This window comes from Pundamilia nyererei, unplaced genomic scaffold (genome assembly GCF_000239375.1).
Source record: "Pundamilia nyererei isolate P.nyererei 1_Seehausen unplaced genomic scaffold, PunNye1.0 scaffold00092, whole genome shotgun sequence".
NCBI lineage: Eukaryota > Metazoa > Chordata > Actinopteri > Cichliformes > Cichlidae > Pundamilia > Pundamilia nyererei.
In genome coordinates, this window is record NW_005187493.1 from 1281305 (window position 1) to 1301023 (window position 19719).

General features: G+C 42.7%; 2 protein-coding genes across 4 annotated transcripts; one reads left to right on the forward strand and one right to left on the reverse strand.

Annotated features, from left to right (window-relative positions):
* On the forward strand, positions 1-12918 carry LOC102208527 (transmembrane protein 198-like). Of its 3 annotated transcripts, none has more exons than XM_005739531.2 (5): positions 1-491; positions 10222-10467; positions 10653-11228; positions 11549-11697; positions 11815-12918. In XM_005739531.2, exons 2-5 carry the CDS (start codon positions 10320-10322, stop codon positions 11962-11964), a joined length of 1023 nt encoding a protein of 340 aa, XP_005739588.1. In that variant the 5' UTR covers positions 1-491; positions 10222-10319; the 3' UTR covers positions 11965-12918. The 3 variants fall into 3 exon arrangements, with proteins under 3 accessions (XP_005739588.1, XP_005739589.1, XP_013767997.1); XM_005739532.2 differs by having other exon boundaries at positions 11549-11626; positions 11815-11936; XM_013912543.1 differs by lacking the exon at positions 1-491 and having other exon boundaries at positions 9018-10467.
* A 577-nt stretch (positions 12919-13495) lies between these two features.
* Positions 13496-16699, reverse strand: mmp19 (matrix metallopeptidase 19). The gene is made up of 9 exons (XM_005739533.2): positions 16468-16699; positions 16202-16287; positions 15913-16043; positions 15220-15432; positions 14887-15132; positions 14593-14718; positions 14250-14414; positions 14028-14155; positions 13496-13931 (listed from the first exon to the last, which is right to left on the reverse strand). Exons 1-9 carry the CDS (start codon positions 16573-16575, stop codon positions 13701-13703), a joined length of 1434 nt encoding a protein of 477 aa, XP_005739590.1. The 5' UTR covers positions 16576-16699; the 3' UTR covers positions 13496-13700.
* Between the last annotated feature and the right edge of the window lie 3020 nt (positions 16700-19719).

Below are 19719 nucleotides of genomic sequence, written 5' to 3' on the forward strand. Positions count from 1 at the left end.
AAGGGAGAGGGGAGGTGTGTGTGTGTGTGTGTGTTTGTGTGTGTGAAAGAAAGGGAGGACTGGTAAGATTTTCCAGAGAGGTGGACTGAGACGGAAACTGAACATTTTAGTTTGAAAGTTGGGTCGGAGTGACCGAGGCTCTACCCGGAGAATGGAAGCGAGCTGAAGGTCCGCACATCTGCAGTCGGAGCCTTTCTTTTTCTTTCTTTCTTTTTCTTTTTCTTTCTTTCTTTCTTTCTTTCTTTTTTTTAAGAGATTTGCATAAGGAAAGGCAGGGACGGGGAGCAAGACCATGCAGCCGCTGCTGTCGGGTTAGTGGAGCTTGTGAGTTAGGGGAAGAAAAAAGGAAGAGCCTGAGGAGAGAAAACCGGTTTTCCCTTGAATCCTACCGCCGCTGCTTTTGTGTTTTTGAATGGTTGGCTGCCTTTCCTGCCTGACAGGGCCGAGTGTCACAGAAAAGTTTGAGGCTTCAGCAGCTCACGGGCGCGTCGGTAAGTTTGTAACTTTAACTTTAGGCTAACTTAAAACATATTTGTGTGTGTGTGTGTGTGTGTCGTCCACAATGCCAGCCTACTCTGGATGCCATCTGCGGTGTTAAGTGTGTCAGTGGATATCTGAATTCAGTTAACAGCCGTATGGAGACAATAGCCGCATATATTCCACTGATAGAGCTGTTGATGGCTGATTATAGTTGAATCCAGATCCTGACTGATCGATGCCAAGCTCTACAGCTGCTCCTCTTTTAAAGTTTTTTAAACTTGAGGCACGTAATGCAACTTATCCCGGAGCCTTTGGGCGCAAAGACGTAATGATCCGGGATAATGCAGGCTTTTTGTGTGCGCACTGAACCGGACACTTACACCAAAGTCCCACAGTAATGTGCTTTAATCAGTGGAGGCTAACAACTCAATGTTAGTTATGCTGAAGTTGTGTGTGGGGGGAGAAATAAAAGTCAAGATCTTAGTTGAAGTTATCAACCGCTGCTGATTTGTGCTTTTAATCCGGGTTTTATGTGAGAGCCACAGGTGGTTTGTAACAACACCCTACCTTCTTTTGTATCCACCCAGCGTGCATTCAAGGATAACTATATAGTTACATCTTTTTATGTCTGTGGATGGCGTGCAAAGAGCCCTGCCCTGTGGTTCTGCTGTGTGATCCAGGGTAGGAGTGCCTCTTGGTTTTTCTGGGCAGTATGATGACAACCTTCAGGTCCCGTCTTTACTGGGGGACCACAGTCTGCAGTTACAGCCCCTCCGTGCACCCCCCCGCCATCTACACGACCTTCTCCCTCAGCCTGCACCAGATGGTTTTAAAAACTCCTTTGAACAGGCTGAGAGGAAGCCCTTCCCTGCTTTGGGGAAGGAGTAGAAGGAAGCGCGAAGAGCAGGGGCTGATGAAAGTCAGTCTGCAGATGTCAGCGTGGATGCATGGGTCTCGGTTTTTGTCTTTTTGATGTTAGTAAAATATGCTTGCTCATCTAAAATCACTGAAACACAAGGTGACATTTCAGAAAAATGTCAAACACTCTTTGGAGTGAGTGTATGCACATTTAAATCTTTAACTTGACATCTCGGTAGGACGTAGATTACAGTCTGTGTTGTTACATTTTTTCTCTCAAAGTGACCACAGGCTGGTTTTTATTCTTCTGACTAAAGCATTGACTTGCTGCCCGTCTTTATTTATCTGCAGTTTCAAACCTATATGAGATATGTTTTTGCTAAAGATGGAATATCTAAGTTAAATGTCCAAATGCAATGTCTTACAGCACATTGCCAAGTAACATTTAAGCAACAAGAAACACAAATACACTTGTACATCCAAAATGCTGTTGGATGATGATTATTTAGAAAAGTTCACCTCTGAAATTTTCAAGACATATGTGTTAGTGTGTCAGGCCACATGCTTGACCCCAGTACTCTGTACCCGTGACTCCCTCAGCTGCTAGGAAACTACAGCAAAGGTGTATTTCTGAAAACTTCAGTACTAAAGTAAGGACAAAAATGCAGAGTGCAATTTAAATAGATGTGGGCTAAATGGACCTTTACACGCACACAAATATTTATGGCCAAAATACTGATTTAAATCATTTGACAACATGTACATTTTCCCATGCAATTGTGTTACATAACGACAACGTAAAACATCAAATGCAATGGAATCAGGTCAAATAAAATGTACCTGATTGGTATACATTTAGTTTATGTCAGTCATGTTTTCCTAAATGATTAATTATATGAGAAAATAAACCCTCGATTTGATATATTTCAGTTAGATTTTATTCAAAATTATTGCTTTACATTTACGAGGGCAAAGAATGAGCACTTGAAGCTACAAGCCTCATTCACCCATTCACATACACATTCGCCAAGCTTTTTATTCTATGGCTAGGCGCCTTATCTAACATTCACACACACACACACACTTACACTCCGATGAATGAGGGGCAACCCAGGGCTTGGTATATATTGTGTCTTTGTTACAGTGCAGAAAAAAAACCTGCATTTCATCACGTTTTCATCAATTTTCTTTCACTCTAACCGTTGTCCTTTGTACTGATACGAAGCTAAACTGAGTGTTACATGTAGCTTTTAAAGAAGTAAAGACCATAATTTTGAAGGGGGTTCTTCTTCCTGTTAAAAAGGAGATTTTCTTTCCCACAGTCTTCAAGTGCTTGCTCATAGGTGCTCATTGGATGGTTGGGGTTTTCCCTGTATTATCGTATCGTAGGGTCTCTATCTTTTAATATAAAGTGCCTTGAGGCAGCCATTATTGTAACTCGGAGCTGTATAGTTTGAATTGAATTGAACTGAATTCTCTAACATCCAAAAACTATTTAAAGTACTCTGTGCTATAGCTGTGACATGAGGGTGGTGCTGAGTTGGGGGGAAAATGAAGGACGTGTGATATTTTCGGCTTGTGACGGCGCTGTAGGGGGTACAATTATTGCAGGCTGGAATTATACAGAGAGGGTTAAAGGCCTGCTCTAAATGACAGAGCTGCATTGGAAGTGCTGCAGACGTACTGTATATAGACACAGCACTGGAGGTCCGAACCACTGCTGTGTTACGCTCTGACGTCCCTTCCTCTGTACTGGGCTTTCTTTACATTTCAGTGAGTGGCCTTTTTTCAAAGTTTCACGATTGGAGGTTATATTTAGACTCCGGCCTGGATGTCATTGTTCATCAGTCGCTTATATTATCTCATACACTGCCACGCTGGCGCTAACATATGGACATCAGACTCCACCACACAGCCTGCTAAACGCTGCTCCCCCACCACAGACGTTAAAAGAGCGTTTGTGAACCCGCCCCTCCTTACAGCACATACGGCTCACTCACAGTGGTAACTTACCACAGCACAGTTGATGAATGTACATTACACGTTAGTATATTTTCACTGTGTTAATGACCTTTTTCTCTGAGGTACAGTATACACTCATGCACCACTGACATGTGACTCTCTTCAAAAGGCTGCTCATTGTATATCAGATTTTTTTATGCCTCTTTATGAATAGCTCTCTAAGGATCTCTTTTATTGAGGTGAAAATCAGGCAAGCATGAAACGGAGAGATTAAAGAGCAGGAAAAAAGTTAGATTGCTGCTCATATAAAAAAAAAGGGAGCCATAAGTGGATGTAATTGGGACCCAGGACTACAGGGGAAATGATTTTGCAGTGAAAATATAAACTTGACTGAATTAGAAATTCAACTAGTGGCTCTCTTATTGTCTTGCAGAGTACACGAAAATACTGCCAATGTGCATTTCCATACCTCAGGGTGATGACCTAATTCAGGGACCTCCCACTGTGGAAAATGAGGTTGGTTTTTTGACCTGGGTCAGTTTTGAGAGGCAAATAGTTTAACTTGAACTCAGCATTTAAGAGACTGTGGTCACAAGGCAGTTTATTATCCCCTCTGAATTGTTTGGTTAAAGGCATCGATTGCACTGAGTTTTGTGACATTTCTTTATAGACAGATGTACGGATCCCTGCGTGTGTAGGTATCTCTTTAGTATAGATCAGGAACACGAGGCAGAGAATACATGAAGAACTTTAAAGTGAGGGGGGGAGTTGCAGGTCAGATTTGTGCAGTGAAAAATTAGGTTTATGTTGATGTTGTAGTTCACAAGCGGCCCTAAAACGGCTCTTGAAAGTTTGGATTGATATGTGGAAAGTTGTTAAAAACAAGTTGTTGTTTATTCATGTACAATGGAGTGAAAAAACACAGAGAGACCTGAGTTACCTACGCCTCAACAGCTTTGAAAAATGCTGTTTTATAAAGGTTTTGAACCAAATAGCTTGCCCCTAGTTTTATAGCTCAGTTTATAAATCTCTGTGTGTATTGTGTGTTTAGTTTTTTGGCACTTAGTAATCAGAATGAATAAATAAAAGGACCACAGCCAAGAGTTTGTGACACTACTGATCTGTTTTCATACACGGATGCATATGAAGAAGAAATGCAAAGCCCGCAGGGACTCAAAGTCTGGTCAAAGTGAAAACTGACTGTCATGTGGTGCTTTGTTCGTTATGTAAGTTCTTAGCATACAAACATGGCAGTAGCTGCTATGCAAAAAACCCCTTCTGAAAGTAGCCACAATCACGTAAGCTGGGGCATTATGACATAATTGAAAGTGTTATGTGTAGCTTAGCCCATGAGCCAGACAGATTACAAGCTTATTAACGCTGCATCATAAGGTTGCCTATCCTGCAACTTCCTAATGGTCAAATTTCTCAGGTGAAACGGTTTCTAAAGACACTGCTAGTTTTTTGACTTCAAGGTAGTTATTTTTCCTCAGCTTTGTGTGTTGATAATCCAGCTCTTTGATAGCCTTTTTGGTCCATGTCACAAACACAGGGGGTCAGTTCCTGCTGAAACCTGATGTTCCACTTCCTCATGTGGTCCTCAGTTTCCTGCTACGGCGAGGCAGGAAGCTCAGCAGTGGGTCATTTGAAGTCTTGCTCTGTCTGCTTTAGAGTTAAAGCAGATGTTATTTTGATAAGTTTTGTGCTTAGCACAATATGTATTATCATATTTAAAGACCCCAGCTGTGACATTAGTTCGCTTTATTCACATTTTTATTTTCTTGACTCAGTCTTCCAGCTGGTTGGGGTCTTCACCTTGAGGAGACATAATTTATACCAACAACTGTTGAGACCCCAGTGCATCTCGCATTCTTGGTAGGGTCTTCCAAGTGAAGCTGTCAGACGGCCAGGCCATAGCTCTGCAGGTTTTTCAGTTCTCAGCTGGCCCCGGCCGTCAAGTCAGAGAAACGCTCCCAGAATCTTTGGCTGTGATCGCGCACGCCCACCCCCTTGATTAAACACACCCGCATTAGCTATGTGGGGAACTTTTAGTCAGCCTTGTCTGTTCCAGCAGCTGAGCACTCAGATCTGTGCTGTTCAGGACAGCACCCCGCTGGGTGTGTTCAAGGGGAGGATACCCAAGGACAACACGTTATTCCAATAGCGCTGCAGCTGATACTGAGTGTGAGCTCAGTGAGCTTTGTAGAAGGGATCTGAATTATTACTTGTTCATTGTGTTTTAACAGTGCAGAGGTAGACAGGACACAAAGAAGGGAGGGACATGAAGTGCAAAAGAGTTATTAAACTGTACAAGCTGCATTTCACAGTAATTTCAGGGCACTTTATGTTGTAAAGTATAGACCTTCCAATGGTGCAATATCCCAAAGAGAAATGGAACTATTTTCTGTTTTCAGCTGGAAGAAATCTGCAGCAAAAGCAGACTTGGGAGCGGCCGATCCAGCTCAATGGAGACAAAACAGAAGAGACTAGAGAAAATACAATAGAGACTACAACAGAGAGAGAAGACAAAGAGGAAAAAGATAAAATTATGGGAGGGACGACATAATGACATGCAGCAGAGGCGCAGAAATTTATGGAGCCAGAGAGAAGCAAAGCTCAGGGCATTCATGATATGAGATTCTCCAGTAAAAACTAAATTGATTGAGCAATAACTGTAAGTGTGATCAGTACAGAAACTTTCAGGCCCGTTCATAAAAGGAGCTACACTGTCTGCCTCAGTAAGACTTTTAAAAACTGAAGGAACCACAAACCTGCACTCTGAGGTGCTTTAAAGGGTTAAAAGCTATTGTGGACTTTACTGTGTGAACTAATGAAGGGAATCTACAGAAATCTGATTCGTGTTGCTAATTCCTCATTGTACTCACACTGCAACACTTTGGATTAGCTGATGGTTTGTCACAGCGGAGCTTCTGGCAGTTTTTGGGATGTTTTATCTAAGAAGCAACAGATGCATGGGCCTATTTTTGAGTGGCAGTTTGAGACACATGGTAAGCATTTATAAGAATACTTATATGAAGGGCATTTTCCGGCCTTGTTTTCTAATGAGTTACTTTCATTGATGACGCATGGCCTAATTCAAAGTATGTAAACAAGGTGCCAGCAGCAGCAGCAGCTGCAGCATTATATCCAGTGATACAGCGAATATCAAATGTAAGCACAGAAGTAGCTTTGGGTAGTTCCCCCCCCCCCAGAAAATCTAAGTAAACTTATAAAATATGTACTTAACACTTACTAAAGTAACTTAACCTTGTAGCGCTGCACACCACGGTCGCATGATTACACTGAAAATTGTTGTCTACCTCTGACGTCAAGCTTTTTAACCTGTTGCTTAAAGCCCTTGTTTTCCACCGTGTAAGCACAGCAATAATTTCCATTCACCGCTTGCTCTTCCTGTCATGCGGGGGGATAGTAAATAGCTCGTCCTCACTCATTCTTATTCTGCTCAGGCTTTGGGCACGAATGCCCTAAAATCCTGATGCGTTTCTCTGTTGTTAGTCCCTCCATGAGGAAGGGTAGGTGTTATACTTCACCTTAAATGTAGATTTAAGGTTACGGGTGATTTGTTTGTTTTTTTTGCATTATAGGAAGACAAGGTAAAATTTTATTTGACCTCTTTATGTCTTTATATAAATAAAATAAGGAAAATTTAAAAAGAGGCTTTTCTTGTGAAAGGTTTTTAGAAAGGCCCATTTTTGTCCAACTACACCCAAGCTCCCCCTGGCTGGTGGTCCTGTGTATGTGTAGGTGCCTATTATTAGCTTATCTAGGTGTCATATTTTGAAAATTTCCCAAATAGCTGCTGTAAAACTAACGAATTTCACTTTAATTTCCACTGAGTCGTCAGAATTGAATTCATTAACCTTTTTGCAGTACTTTGCTGCATGGGGGAAAACCAGTGATGCTACCTTCTGACTCAAAGCGCTGCCAGGCCAAAGTGCAGCCTCGGAGAGCTGCCTGTGTAGCTGCAGACTCAAAGTCTAGTTGACTTCTAATGAATCTGTTGCCAGGCAGCTTGTTGAAAATTCTGCATTGTAAGGTTGTTTTTTTTTTGGCGGGGGGGCTCCAGGGAGTTCAAGCGTTAAGACTGATAGCTCTGTCTTCTAGTTCAGGACCACCCTTCATCACTTACCAGCCGTCTGAAGGCAAATACTTGGCTCCCCTCTTAAAGCAAACAACTTGGGATGTAGCAGCGTCCTTGCTGCTGCGCTCAGTCATCTTTATGCGGTCTCGTTTTTCATTCGCATGGTTTCCTCCGAGTGCCACTAGAGGTCACAGCATGGGCCTCAGAGTCTTTGTTTTGCCCCATAATGGCTCTATTCTCCCACAGCGGCAATGACTCCCAAGGCTGCTACACATAAGACACCATTGTGACGACAAGGGAGCATGAGGCAGAGGCATGGGAGTAAAACATGGGTGTATATGTGTGTGAAGCTGAGGCAGATTACTGTTAAAATCCTGCTGAAATATGAGCTGATCTCTAGTTTAAGAGTGAATTAAGTCATTATCTTAGCAGTTAAGATATGAGATCCAACAGTAACCAGATATGTGAGAGAAAGGAAGAGGCCTGGGTTGTTATTTCGTGTTAGCGCCGCCGCCGTCCTCCTGCTGTTTAACTAAACCTAATTAGAAGACGACAAAGTGTTCATTCAGAGTCGGGCCTGTGAGTGTAAATGTGGAATATTGTTAATGTGGAATAACAGGAATTACTATAAAAGTAATAATATTTAATAACGGCCCACAAATCTTCGTGGTAAACATTATTCAGGTTGGTGTTGCTGTAGTTGTTTAGAGCCAGTTACCTACCCAGGACTTTAGTCTTCTACTAATTTAAAGGAGTAACGATGCCTGGAATACGAAGAAGCCATCAAACTTGTAAAAACTGTTAAAAAAAAAAGAAGACAAAATTGAAGCAGCTGTTTCATATCAACACTGACCAGGTGTCATAATAACACCAGCTAATGCAAAGAGTCTTTGACACAAACCAGCTGGGTTTAACATTGAGTTGAGTGTACACTAAAAGTCAGCTCTATTCATAAATAAAGTGCATCAGCCAACTTTCTTCATTCAAATTCATTTGACACCTAAAGAGAGTCACGCATATACAAAACTTTCCCCTTCTCTCACATGACTGCACCTTTGGTAACACGAGGAGGGAGACCGTAGTACTTCCCCAGCCGGAGGTAAACAAAAGCCTCTAACAGTAAGGGATTTTTTTCCCCTTCTAAACCTCTTTCACAACACACTGACGTGAACATCTGCTCGAAATTTAGTGCTTACTCTGAATTTTAGGAGGTAGCATTAACCCTTAATCATACAAAGAATGCAAAAATGTCGAAGAAAGACACCAGCTGTCATATTTGCACTGATCCACCAATGCTGCCCGGACCTCTGTGCATAGCTGCGTCCCAGAGCTGAGTATGGGCCTTCATTGTAAGCTGGCGAGGGCTGATGTGAAGATTATAGTCATGATTGTAAACAGAGATCTGGCCCGCAGCAGTCATTCTTGTTAGAAAAGTTTTTTTTCTCCTTTTTATTATTTGTCCTGCTGTAGTCAACAGAGAGCACAGCTTGGTTTCATTACTTTTAAAAAAAAACAAACAAACATTTTTTTGCAATCTTTCTATTTGCACAACAGCTTATTCCTTTTGGTTTACTGTTCCAATGAAGAAACTGACAAATAGGAGTCATTATAGTCTGAGAATGAAGTTTTTTATTATGAGAAAAGTAAGATATGCATATCTTTAAGTCATTAATCAGTTTTGAAATGCAGGGGAAGCCCAGCAGAGTGGCACTGATCATGTATTTTTTCTTCTATGACCACAGAATTGGGACTTTGCAGTTTCAGTGACAGAAAGAAGAGGGGCAGAGAGGGAAAAAAGGCAGAAGAACTGTGAGAGACTGCAAAAGAAAAGATACATTTCCAGTGGCCAGTTCATTTTTTCCATGTAAAGTCATTCTTAGGCAGGACATCCAAATTAGTCATTCTTCTGTCTGAGGAACAGATAGAAGAAGTGTGTAGAGTTAAAGAGAAAACAGCTGCAAGGTGGGGGAACTTCGATGTGAAACACGGTGAGGTAAAGATGGACAGAAAGAGAGGAGCTGGTTATTAAGGAGAAAAGGCAGCACCGAATGTTCCTGAGTGTCTCAAGTAGAAACGTGAGTTAGTTGTAATCGGATCTCAGCTGCGGTGAGCTCATACAGGAGTCCTGCCAGCAGCCTCAGAAAGAGCAGTCCACCCATAAGTCTTTAGCCCCACTGCAGCCCTCTGTGGCGATCTGCAGGCCTGCCAGCTTAAATAGCATATATAATCTTTTAAGAGTGCTTGTTGGTGCCCTTCCTCTGAAAAGAGATTATAACAGAGTAGAAGAGAAGGTGGTGGGGAAATATTAACAGTCGCCTGCAGTTACAAAAATGGACTTCGGGCCAATTTAGCCCATAGATAAATCTGTGCCTTTGTTTTCCACGAAACGATTGGTGATTTTTTTTTTTTTTAAGGAAAGGGTGAATTACTCAGGGGAGAGAAAATTAAAAACACAATCTGTTAGTGTTAAAAAATTGGGTGTAGAAGAGTGGTTTTCATGAGACGGTAAAACGTGGTGAAGAAACATAATTCCTTTACCATGAAACCAGAGTTTGTTGACATATAAAAATTCCTTTTCAGGAAGATCTGAGCTTGCATATGAGCGGAGCGCGTGAATGAGATGTTTGACTGCAACATTTAGGGTTTTATTGAGTTGCAGTGAGAGTTGCACATACAGAGCAACATACAGATTTAACACCCTACTTTTGAATTACTTTATTTTCAGTGTTAATCAGCATTAAAAACGCTTCACTGACTAGGATACGGTCACCCTTTCTTAGGTTTCCTTGTTTTATCGGCACTTTTCTCTTCTCTTGCAGTCACACCTGCTCTGATGGACTTCAGATAACGCCCACAGTGGTCCCCGCCTTCCTTATCCTGACTTTCAGCCTGTCCCAGAGCCTCAAAGTTCAACACGATGACGGATCCCACTGGACTGAGCTCTGAGGGGGCAGGGTCAGCCATGGCAGATGCCTGTAGTTTGGAGATAGAGAGGAAGTATGATGTCATCCCTACTGTCATCTGCTCCATGTGTTGCCTGTTTGGAATCATCTACTGCTTCTTTGGTGAGGATCTCTGCTGGCTTACAGAATTTGAAACTTGGGGCAACATGAGACTGCAGGCGCACGTGCAGTCTGCTGTTTTTATCTTCTGGTCATATATTGGCCCAACTTCATTTTTAGTTTCCTTCCAGTTCTTCATTCTTTAATTTCCTCACTACACGTCTCTCCTGTGTGCCCTCCTCCGCCAGGTTACCGGTGTTTCAAAGCTGTCATGTTCCTGTCTGGCCTGATGTTTGGCTCGGTCATCATTTTCTTGCTGTGCCACAAGGAGCACGTGCTGGACACGCAGCTGAGCGTCGAGGCCAGCGCGGGCATCGGCCTCGGTATAGGCCTCCTGTGCGGCCTCGTCACTATGCTCGTGCGAAGCGTCGGCCTCTTCATGACGGGCCTGCTGCTCGGCTTCCTCCTGGCTCTCGCCGCCCTGCTGGTCACTCAGCAGTTCTACACACCTACCACACTGTGGGTGCCGCTGGGCACTCTTCTGGGATCGGGCATGCTGTTTGCCGTGCTGACACTGCAGTGGCAGAAGATGTTCACCATGCTGTCCACCGCTGTGTTTGGGGCGGCCATCATGACAGTGTGTACCGATTACTTTGTGGAGATGCTGGTTTTGGGAATGTACGTGTATGAATGCCTGCGCCTCACACCCGGACAGGCGCTCTGCTGGTACAGCTGGGTCATTCTGGGCATCTGGCCTGCTCTCAGCCTCATAGGAGTGCTGGTCCAGTGGAAACTGACGGACAACAGCTTCTCACACACAGAGGGTAAGCGTGGCGCTTTCATTCCTCCGATGAATCAAATCAAGCCAAGGCTTAAACTTAGCATCAAAGTATTCTCTCCGTATGAAAGCAAAGTTTGGCGATCACATCACATCTTCTGACCTTTTTGTGTGAAATCATTTAAATCTGAACTGCTGGAATTTTTCAAGCTTAGGTTTCCTGCATGAAGTGAAAATAGCAAACTTTTACTTTCACAAAATTAACATTTTTTTTCTCATATTACTTTCATAAATATAGACTCACATTTTTCAAGCACGATTCACAATTGATAAAAGTTGCTCTCGAACTTTCCCTTCACCTCATAGTTGTCATCAGTCGGAGACAGAAGAGAGTCCAGCTGATGCGGATCCGGGAGAAAGACGCCAAGAAGCGACAGCAGGCAGGTGGGCAGGAAGGCACTTACCGCCGTAAACCCACCCCAGTGAAACGTTACGCTGGGGATCTACTGGCACCGGTCAGTGTGACAAACATGCCGCGTGCGGTAGCGATTAGACGTTAGACGCTGGACTTTTTTCTAGCTCTTTGTTCGCTTCGCTAATCTCTCTGTTTTTCTTCTTCTTCTTCTCCTCAGAGCTACCTGCAAAGTCTGCGGGACAGACAGATGGGCACCGGCACTTCCCTTAGCAGCGTGGGAACCGCCAACCACACCACGATCGACTTGGACTACGACACTGGCTCCACGGTGCCCCTCACAGCCACAACGCCAGTCGTCAGGGTCTGAGCAGCACAAACATAAGAAGGGACTACTTAATGCACTCTGGTTCTCCAACTGTGTCTTCCTAATGTAGAGTAGAAGTTAATAACTGCTCTTCTATCCATGGGGTGTTCGTCGCCCTTGAACTGATTTTCTCCTCAGTGGGTCGCAGGTGTTCAGCAAAACACAGCGCTGCTGGAGAATGTAAGAGGATGAGGCTAAAACCACTGCAACTTCTGTGTTTCACAGAGAAACACAAGAAAAACCCCAGACACGAACAAAAATAAAGGTCGACCATTTCCACTCTTCACTGAGCACATAACAGCCCAATGAGCCTCGAAGACAGATGTGTTTCTGTTCTGATAGTGAACATCACAAAGCAATGCTTGACATTACATGTACTGTACTTCAGAAGTTAGTCATCGCAATCAAGTGTCGTGTTATTACCCATTTTACCCTTTTCCCGTCCGGTCGTAGGATTTTTTTTTTTGGGGGGGGGAGGTCTTGTCATCACAGTAAATTTTATTTTGTGTATTTCTTCAGATGGAGTATGATGAAAAAGTGAAGTATAGGACCTGGCTGTGTGGAGTAAGACAAAGTGAAGTGAAAACTAAATGATGTGAGAGAGGAAAAAACCTTTTGCTGGAACCTTTAGCGGGATCTTCTAGCAGAACTCTAACAAATTCTGTGATCTTTCTGTTTTTGCAATGTAGCTCCCATCAGAATAAAATGGGCGGTGATGTAGAGTCCACTTTTCATAATTTAATTTATATAAAGTTCAAGTACCGTAGTAGCGCTAAGTAAAAAAAGAAGAAAAAACTAAACAAAAACAAAGCATGTTTGTTGTTGATCTGTAGATTTTTAAATAATTATCCAGACGTTGTTGGGATCTTTTTTTGCAGTGACTACACACGTGTTGCCCGAATCTGTAAATACCTGTTGATAGAAGTGTCAAAGATTAATAAATGTGTTTAATAATAAGCAGTTTTTAGTCGTCTCTTGAGTCGGGGGGGGGGAAGTTATTGAGACTGTTTGTCTCTCCGGGCTCTTAGCAACACTGCCGGCATTACTCACCAGATTTCTCATAGGCAATAAAGAGGTCATGGGGAGGATTTCCTACTCTGCAATTGGTTGGAGTTGCCATGGCGCTCGCACAGTTTTCTGATTTGTTTTTCTTTGCAGACAATGTGAGACAGACCGCCCTTTCATCACAGTAAATATTTTTTTTCTGTCCTTTCAATGTGGCTGTGTGAGCAACTGTTGTGAAGATGCTGTGAGCAATCCGAGACGCAGTTTTATTGTTGATGTTATGTCTTGTTTATTCGTAGAAAATGATACATTTTCACTTTAAACGAGGGAACGAGTGAGTGTCTCGTGCTTTTCTCGCAGACCAGTGTTACTCATTGAACGCAATGAAGTCCATAAACACAACTGACCAGAAAGTGCACGTTCCCGTCATCGTATTACGTCTTACTGAGTGTATAGTGACAGCTAATCCAACACACATGTTAAATGGAAAAAACAAAAAACAAAACAGCTTTGATTTTTCTCAAGGATCATATAATACAAAAGTTTGCACAATCCTGCATTCAGAGACACACAAACACAAGCCTGCTCTCGAGGGTACAGGTTCCCACACTAGCTTTTCCATTAATGTGGTCAGTGATTACTTACGATGAATTGCTGCTCTTGAGGTTAGGGTGGCTTGTAAATGCCCTGTGCTTCACACCCTTTGGTACCTGCTGCCCCCTGATGGTGGAGCACTAGCATCGCATCCAGCGTTTCTTCTTGCTCAGTGGATAGCCTCTCTCTGCTTTCAGCTGCTCATTCACTCGCCAGTAGTCGTCTCCCTTGAATATGTATATTTTGCCATTGGTCCAGGTGAAGGCTGCATGAGGAGCGGGTGGCACTCCAGTGAAGAGCATGCTGAGCGGCTTGGGGTAGAAAGTTAGGTCGTTGTATTTCAGCTCATCCCACTGCCAGTGCTCTGATCCCTACACAGGGTGACGGAAATAAAAAAACAAATGAGGCAATGAGGAATAGAAGGTGTGGATGTAGATGCATGTTTAAGTGCTTCTCTTCATAGCTACCTTAATGAAGACAAGCTTTTTGTTCTTCTTCAGATACAGGGCTGCATCGATATTAGGGGGAATCCTTTTCAGCTCTTTGGGGTAGCCGTAGTCCAGAACAAAACTGGTATACCTCCACACTTTATTGCCTGTGACCAGAAAGAGCACAAACCTTTTACGCTGACTATTCCGACCCAGAGAGCGGTGGGTAACTGAAGTGTAGCTTGACTGGACTAAAATTACCTTTTAAGAAATATGTCTTGTTGGTTCGCTGAGAGTACACAGCAGCATTTAGGTTTCCTGGGAGGCCTCTCCACAGTCTGTCAATTCTTATAGGTGGGTTGTGTCCCAGGTCAGAGATAGTCCACACATAATCACCACTAAAAGCAAAGGTTTTCTCCCAGGGACCTGATTGAACAAATAATAACAGCCATTCATGAGAAACGATCTGAATAACAAGATCTATTAACCCTTTTAACTCATGGTGACTTTGTAATCTTGGTATATTGAAGTTTCATTCTTTAAACTAATTTCGATGGCCTAATGTAAAGTTAGCTGGTCTAGCAAACACTGATCGATAACTTACCTAATATAATCGCATCCAGTGTTGCTGTGCAGGGATCAGGGATGTTCTCAGTCCCCTGGCTGCTCACTGTGGGAACCAGACTGTCTGGAGTTGTGGGACTGGCTAACGTGCTTATGATGCGTTTGCCTTAAACAGATAAGTTAAACATTTTAGGACGATTGCATGTTTTCTTATATGCAATCAGAGCCCAGAATCATCACCCTTAAACTGAAACATGTTGTATATGTGCAACATCGACAGCCCAGGTCCAGTAACAGCACCAATCATGTTGCAGGACCCCCTCGACACACTCACCGTATAGTGCCTGGATGCCATTCACGTCATCTGAGTGCAGCCTGAAGTTGACACGGTAACCAGAGTAGACCGGTGCCATCAGAGCGCTTCTGAACTGAGAGTGACCCAGGCCGAGAGCATGGCCAATTTCATGAGCAGCTACAATACGCAGATTAGTGCCATAATATGTTCCCTCAGTCCAGAACTCATCCTCATCAAAGTGGACAATACCCGATTCTGGTGACTCAGCATGGGCCAGTACATGACCTGCACCCAGAGCAAATAAACAGTCACAGTCCCAGCAACCCAGTCACAGACGACCTAGTGACACATGCATTTATAAACAAGACTTACCACGGCCATCAAATGGGACAGAGCAGAATCCATCTTTCTTATGGAAGGAGATCTTTATGTCGGCTCTGCCATAATCGACCTCTCTGAAGGTCAAAGCCGCCACATCGCTCCAGTACTTGAAGGCAGAACGGACGGCGTTCCTGACGTCTGACTTGATCATGTCAGGAGTGTAGTTGTAGATGCGATAGGTTAAGCTCCTTTTCCTCCAGCGGCCTAAAAGAGAAGAACATTTTGTTTCTAAGTCATCATAATGAAACCGAAATCAAGACTTTATGTACTTTATGCGTGGAGAGTTGGGTGGTTGAAAATGCATTTTGTCAGCTCCTCAAGTAGAGTGGATGAATTTGAAGCTGCATGGAAAAGCCTGTTTCAGGAGTGTGTTTAAACTAACGTCATAGCTGTTGCCTTTAAAGATCCAGCTTTTTAATGCCAATCTGCAGCTGTAACAAGTTAACAAACAAGTACTAAATCATACTATACCCGGTCATGACAGCTTGTCTTGTGTAATATACATATATTCTTAACTGTAAAGCCTCAGCATAGAAACACTGATGTCTTGCTGCTCGTGGTTTTATGAAACTAAAAAAACTAAACAAACCAAAATAATCAGGAAATTGTGACACTGGCTGGCTATTTTGTATAACAGTTGCAAGTAAATGTTAAAACCACCGACGTACACAATTTGCTTCTCACCCATCACTCTGTACTTGTGAAATTTCTTGTTGAAAGGATCCTCCAAACCACAGCGGGGCTGGTTCATCACTTCCAGTGTGGCTTCATCTAACTCTCCAGTAGGTGGCAGATCATTCACTCTCTGGAAGACACTGATGAATACAAGGAAATCAAATATCTGTAAAGTAATGGAAAAAAAAACACTCCACCCCACATCCTGTGTAGGGAGTATCGCTCTAACAGATCCTGATCTAACAGCAGATGTTACTGGAAGTGTGTTCTCTGTAGAAATAGCAATAATCTAGTTTACCTGAGGCCTTCAATGACCTCCTCTAGGTAACGAGGGTCCAATGTATCGATGGGCTCATTCAGGTAGCCGTACTGCCTCAAATAAGCCTGTGCATGTGTGAGAAAACAACAAAGCTGTCATGTGCGACCACGATAAATCAACTAATTTGGCAGGAAAATAAAGAGACATCTATAAACACATCATAAGGACTCTCTGATTAGATAAAGTAAAAAGGTCTGCTTTTAGAGAAGTTTTCAAACAAGTCACAAAACGACCTGCCATCTTACCGTTGCTTCACTGAACTCCGTCCATGGTACCACTGCGCAAAATACTCCTTTGAGGCTGAACACCGGCAGCAGCAGCACCAGCAGCAGTCCTTTGTGCTCCATAATCATCCTCAGATTTAGATTTCACAGCCGGTGCTCCGGAGACGTGCTCAGCGGAGTCCCACAGCAGACTCTTTGTTCTCTTGGCGCTCCAGCGGTTTTTAACTCGTCCGGCGCATGAGTCAGCCCCGCAGCTGTGATGATCCACCTCTGAAGAATGAGGATTACAAGAGCAGCCAGTTGACCTACTATCAACATGTCTGCTGTTAAATTGTACAGCTGTCAGGGAAGACCGAAAGCCCCCCCGCCTGCATGCTCTACACATAAGATGTAGTAAATGTTACATTAGTGTGGGTTTAGTTTGGTCTTTTTATGAGCTGGTGGAGAGAGGGCCTTCTTCCTGAACATAGCAACACTGATATATCACTATCCAGGATTACAGCAGAGTTGTTCATTCCTTAACACATGACTGGAGTTCAGGTATGGCCTAAACCACAGGATTTGCCCTGCCCTCTGTTTTCACATTCCTGTCACCCCCACACCTGTATTACCTGGAACAGATATCTTTAATACACAAACAGATAAAAGCTTTAGTATTTCCATTTGTGGAACAGTATTCTTAGTGGACCTGCATTTTATTTTATTTTTTTTCCCATTTTTTAAAAATGTTGTTTTGCGATTCTCCTTATTGTCTTTAATTTCACAAATAAGAAAAAATACACTGCCACAGCTGCGGCGGCAGTCGTGTGGGGTTGAAGGGAAAGGGACCCAATCGGGGGCACTGACGATGCAATGAGTGAGCTTTATTTACATGAGGTGATAATACAGACAGAGCAGAGATGGGACAGACGGGAACTAAGAACAAACCTAAACTGGGACAATCTAACAAACAAATCTGAATCCGTAACTGACAGGAAAACATACAGGGTGGAACACGGGATGACACGACACAGGAAGAAACACGGAGGAAACACAGACGGACCAGTAACAAGCAGAAGAAAACACAGGGCTTGTATACACACAGGAGCAATCAGGGAATGGGAGACAGGAAGGAAACAAAGCCGGGAGAAATCAGAACTGACAAGACAAGGGGAAGCAAAACCAGACACACTACACACAGGACAGGGACCATCAAAGTAAAACAGCAAATACAACAGGTATGAACAAACACGAGCTTAACACAAGACATCAGACATGGCAACAGGGAGGGAACACAGAGACGTGGGAGCAGCAAAGGCACAGAGACACAGAACAAAAGGAGCTCAAAAATACAAAACAAATATCAAACGTCAGAACAAGAAAATCCTAACAAGAATTAACCTGAAACATAAGATAATAATCAAAACCACTGAGTCCACAGACTCAGCACCATGACATTTACAATAAAACGCTCTGAGTGTTCAAGTAAGGCAGAAAGGTGCGATATAAAAACCAGTCCTCATGATCAAGTCCTCATGTTTAGTTTTGCCTTTGGTTTCGATTTGGTTTTCGATTTCTTCTGCTGCATGTGTATCTTTTTCAGGTTTTTTTTTCTACAACTCCACTTCAAACTACAGAACTTGAGATTGTGTATAAAATGTAAATAAAAACATATTGCAATGATTGATGGTAAAAGGGTCCATTAGTTCCTTTGGAATTGACAGATTACATCTGGAAATCTGGAAAGACACCGTCAATGCTGAAAGCCATGTACAGGATTTAGAGCAACATGTGCTCATTTATTCATATGATGTCTTTTTCAGGAAGCTAATGCTAAACAACATACTGCATTACTATTAAAACAGTATGGCTTCATAATAGTAGAGTCTGGGTGCTGGCCTGCATGCAGTGCAAACCTTTCATCAACTGCAAACATCTGGAGCACCATGAAATGAAAACCATGACCAAGAAGACTCAGAACTGTCGAGCAGCTAAAATTCAAATCAGCTGTGTGAATGGGACAACATTTCTCTCCCAAAAGTCGGGAAGCCGGTGTTGTGCCAAAAAGTGATTGTCTGCCAAAAACTGATTTCCGGTATTTGCCAAAAAGCGATTGCTCATATTTAAAGTGCTGTAAATAACTTGTTGGGCTATAATATGTTAAACATATGTCAAATGCATCCCTTATGGATGACATAAAGTCATCTTGAGCCACAAACAACATTCGTGTAACAAGATAGAAGCCGCAATCAGTTTTTGGCAGTGACTTTTATATAACCTTTATTTATGCAGTAAAAAAAATCTCATTAACATTAAAAATGGATTTTGTAAGAGTAAGTTGCCCAACAGGACAGCAGAAATGGCAGCAAATATTACAATAGTTCTGTAAAAATATTTTAAGTGAGGATAAAGGACCGGATTGGTTATAATGTAAGTACAAGTTGTAAAGATACTTAAAAAAAAGATAATTTTTTAATTCTTTATGTAACCCCTTTTTACCGAAGTCTATTTACGAACATATGTAAAGATATTACACATAAAAAAAATACACAGAAACACTGGAAATCCGTTTTTGGCAGACAATCACTTTTTTGGCACAGTCCAGCAAGTCCTACTTTTTGACGAGCTTAGCTCATTTTGGAGATTTCCTGATTTCTTTCAACCCTGCTTTGGCATCTAATGAAAAAATTGCAGATGATGGAAGGCTGAGATTGTATTTTGATGTGTATTCTTGAAAATGTCTGCAATATGATTGGAATAGAGCGCTGTGTACTGAAGTGGTATAAATGTACAGGAGCATTAAAGGCAGTAAAACAGCTGGTCTCAAGATGTGAGTGCATGGTTGGCATCGTATAGCCTCACAGGTACCACACAGGCAGTCTGTTACACCAGCAGAGGAGTCTGAATCCACATTTTTTATTAGGTTATAGTCTCAGCTGTCCAGGTTCATGGTAGGCGCGAGAGCCTGAAAAGTTGACAGGACTTCTTCAGTTCTTTTAGTTCTTAAAAAAAAAAACCTCTTTCTCATCATATCAATGACCGAGAAGACAGATGGTGTGAAACAGGAGTGGAAGAGGTTATCAATGTCCAATGTGAACAACCATCATTGAACAGAGGCGGTGACTTACACCAGCTTTAGCCACCTAAATGCAGTCTTGAGATCTCTTCCCAGGATCTTCAATGAACACTCACACTATTCCTTAGGTGACCTCACATGGCAGAGTGGGGCAAGGTCTCACAGGGGGTTTCACCCTTAACCCCTGGTGATGGTAATGACCCACGCCTTTTTTCCCA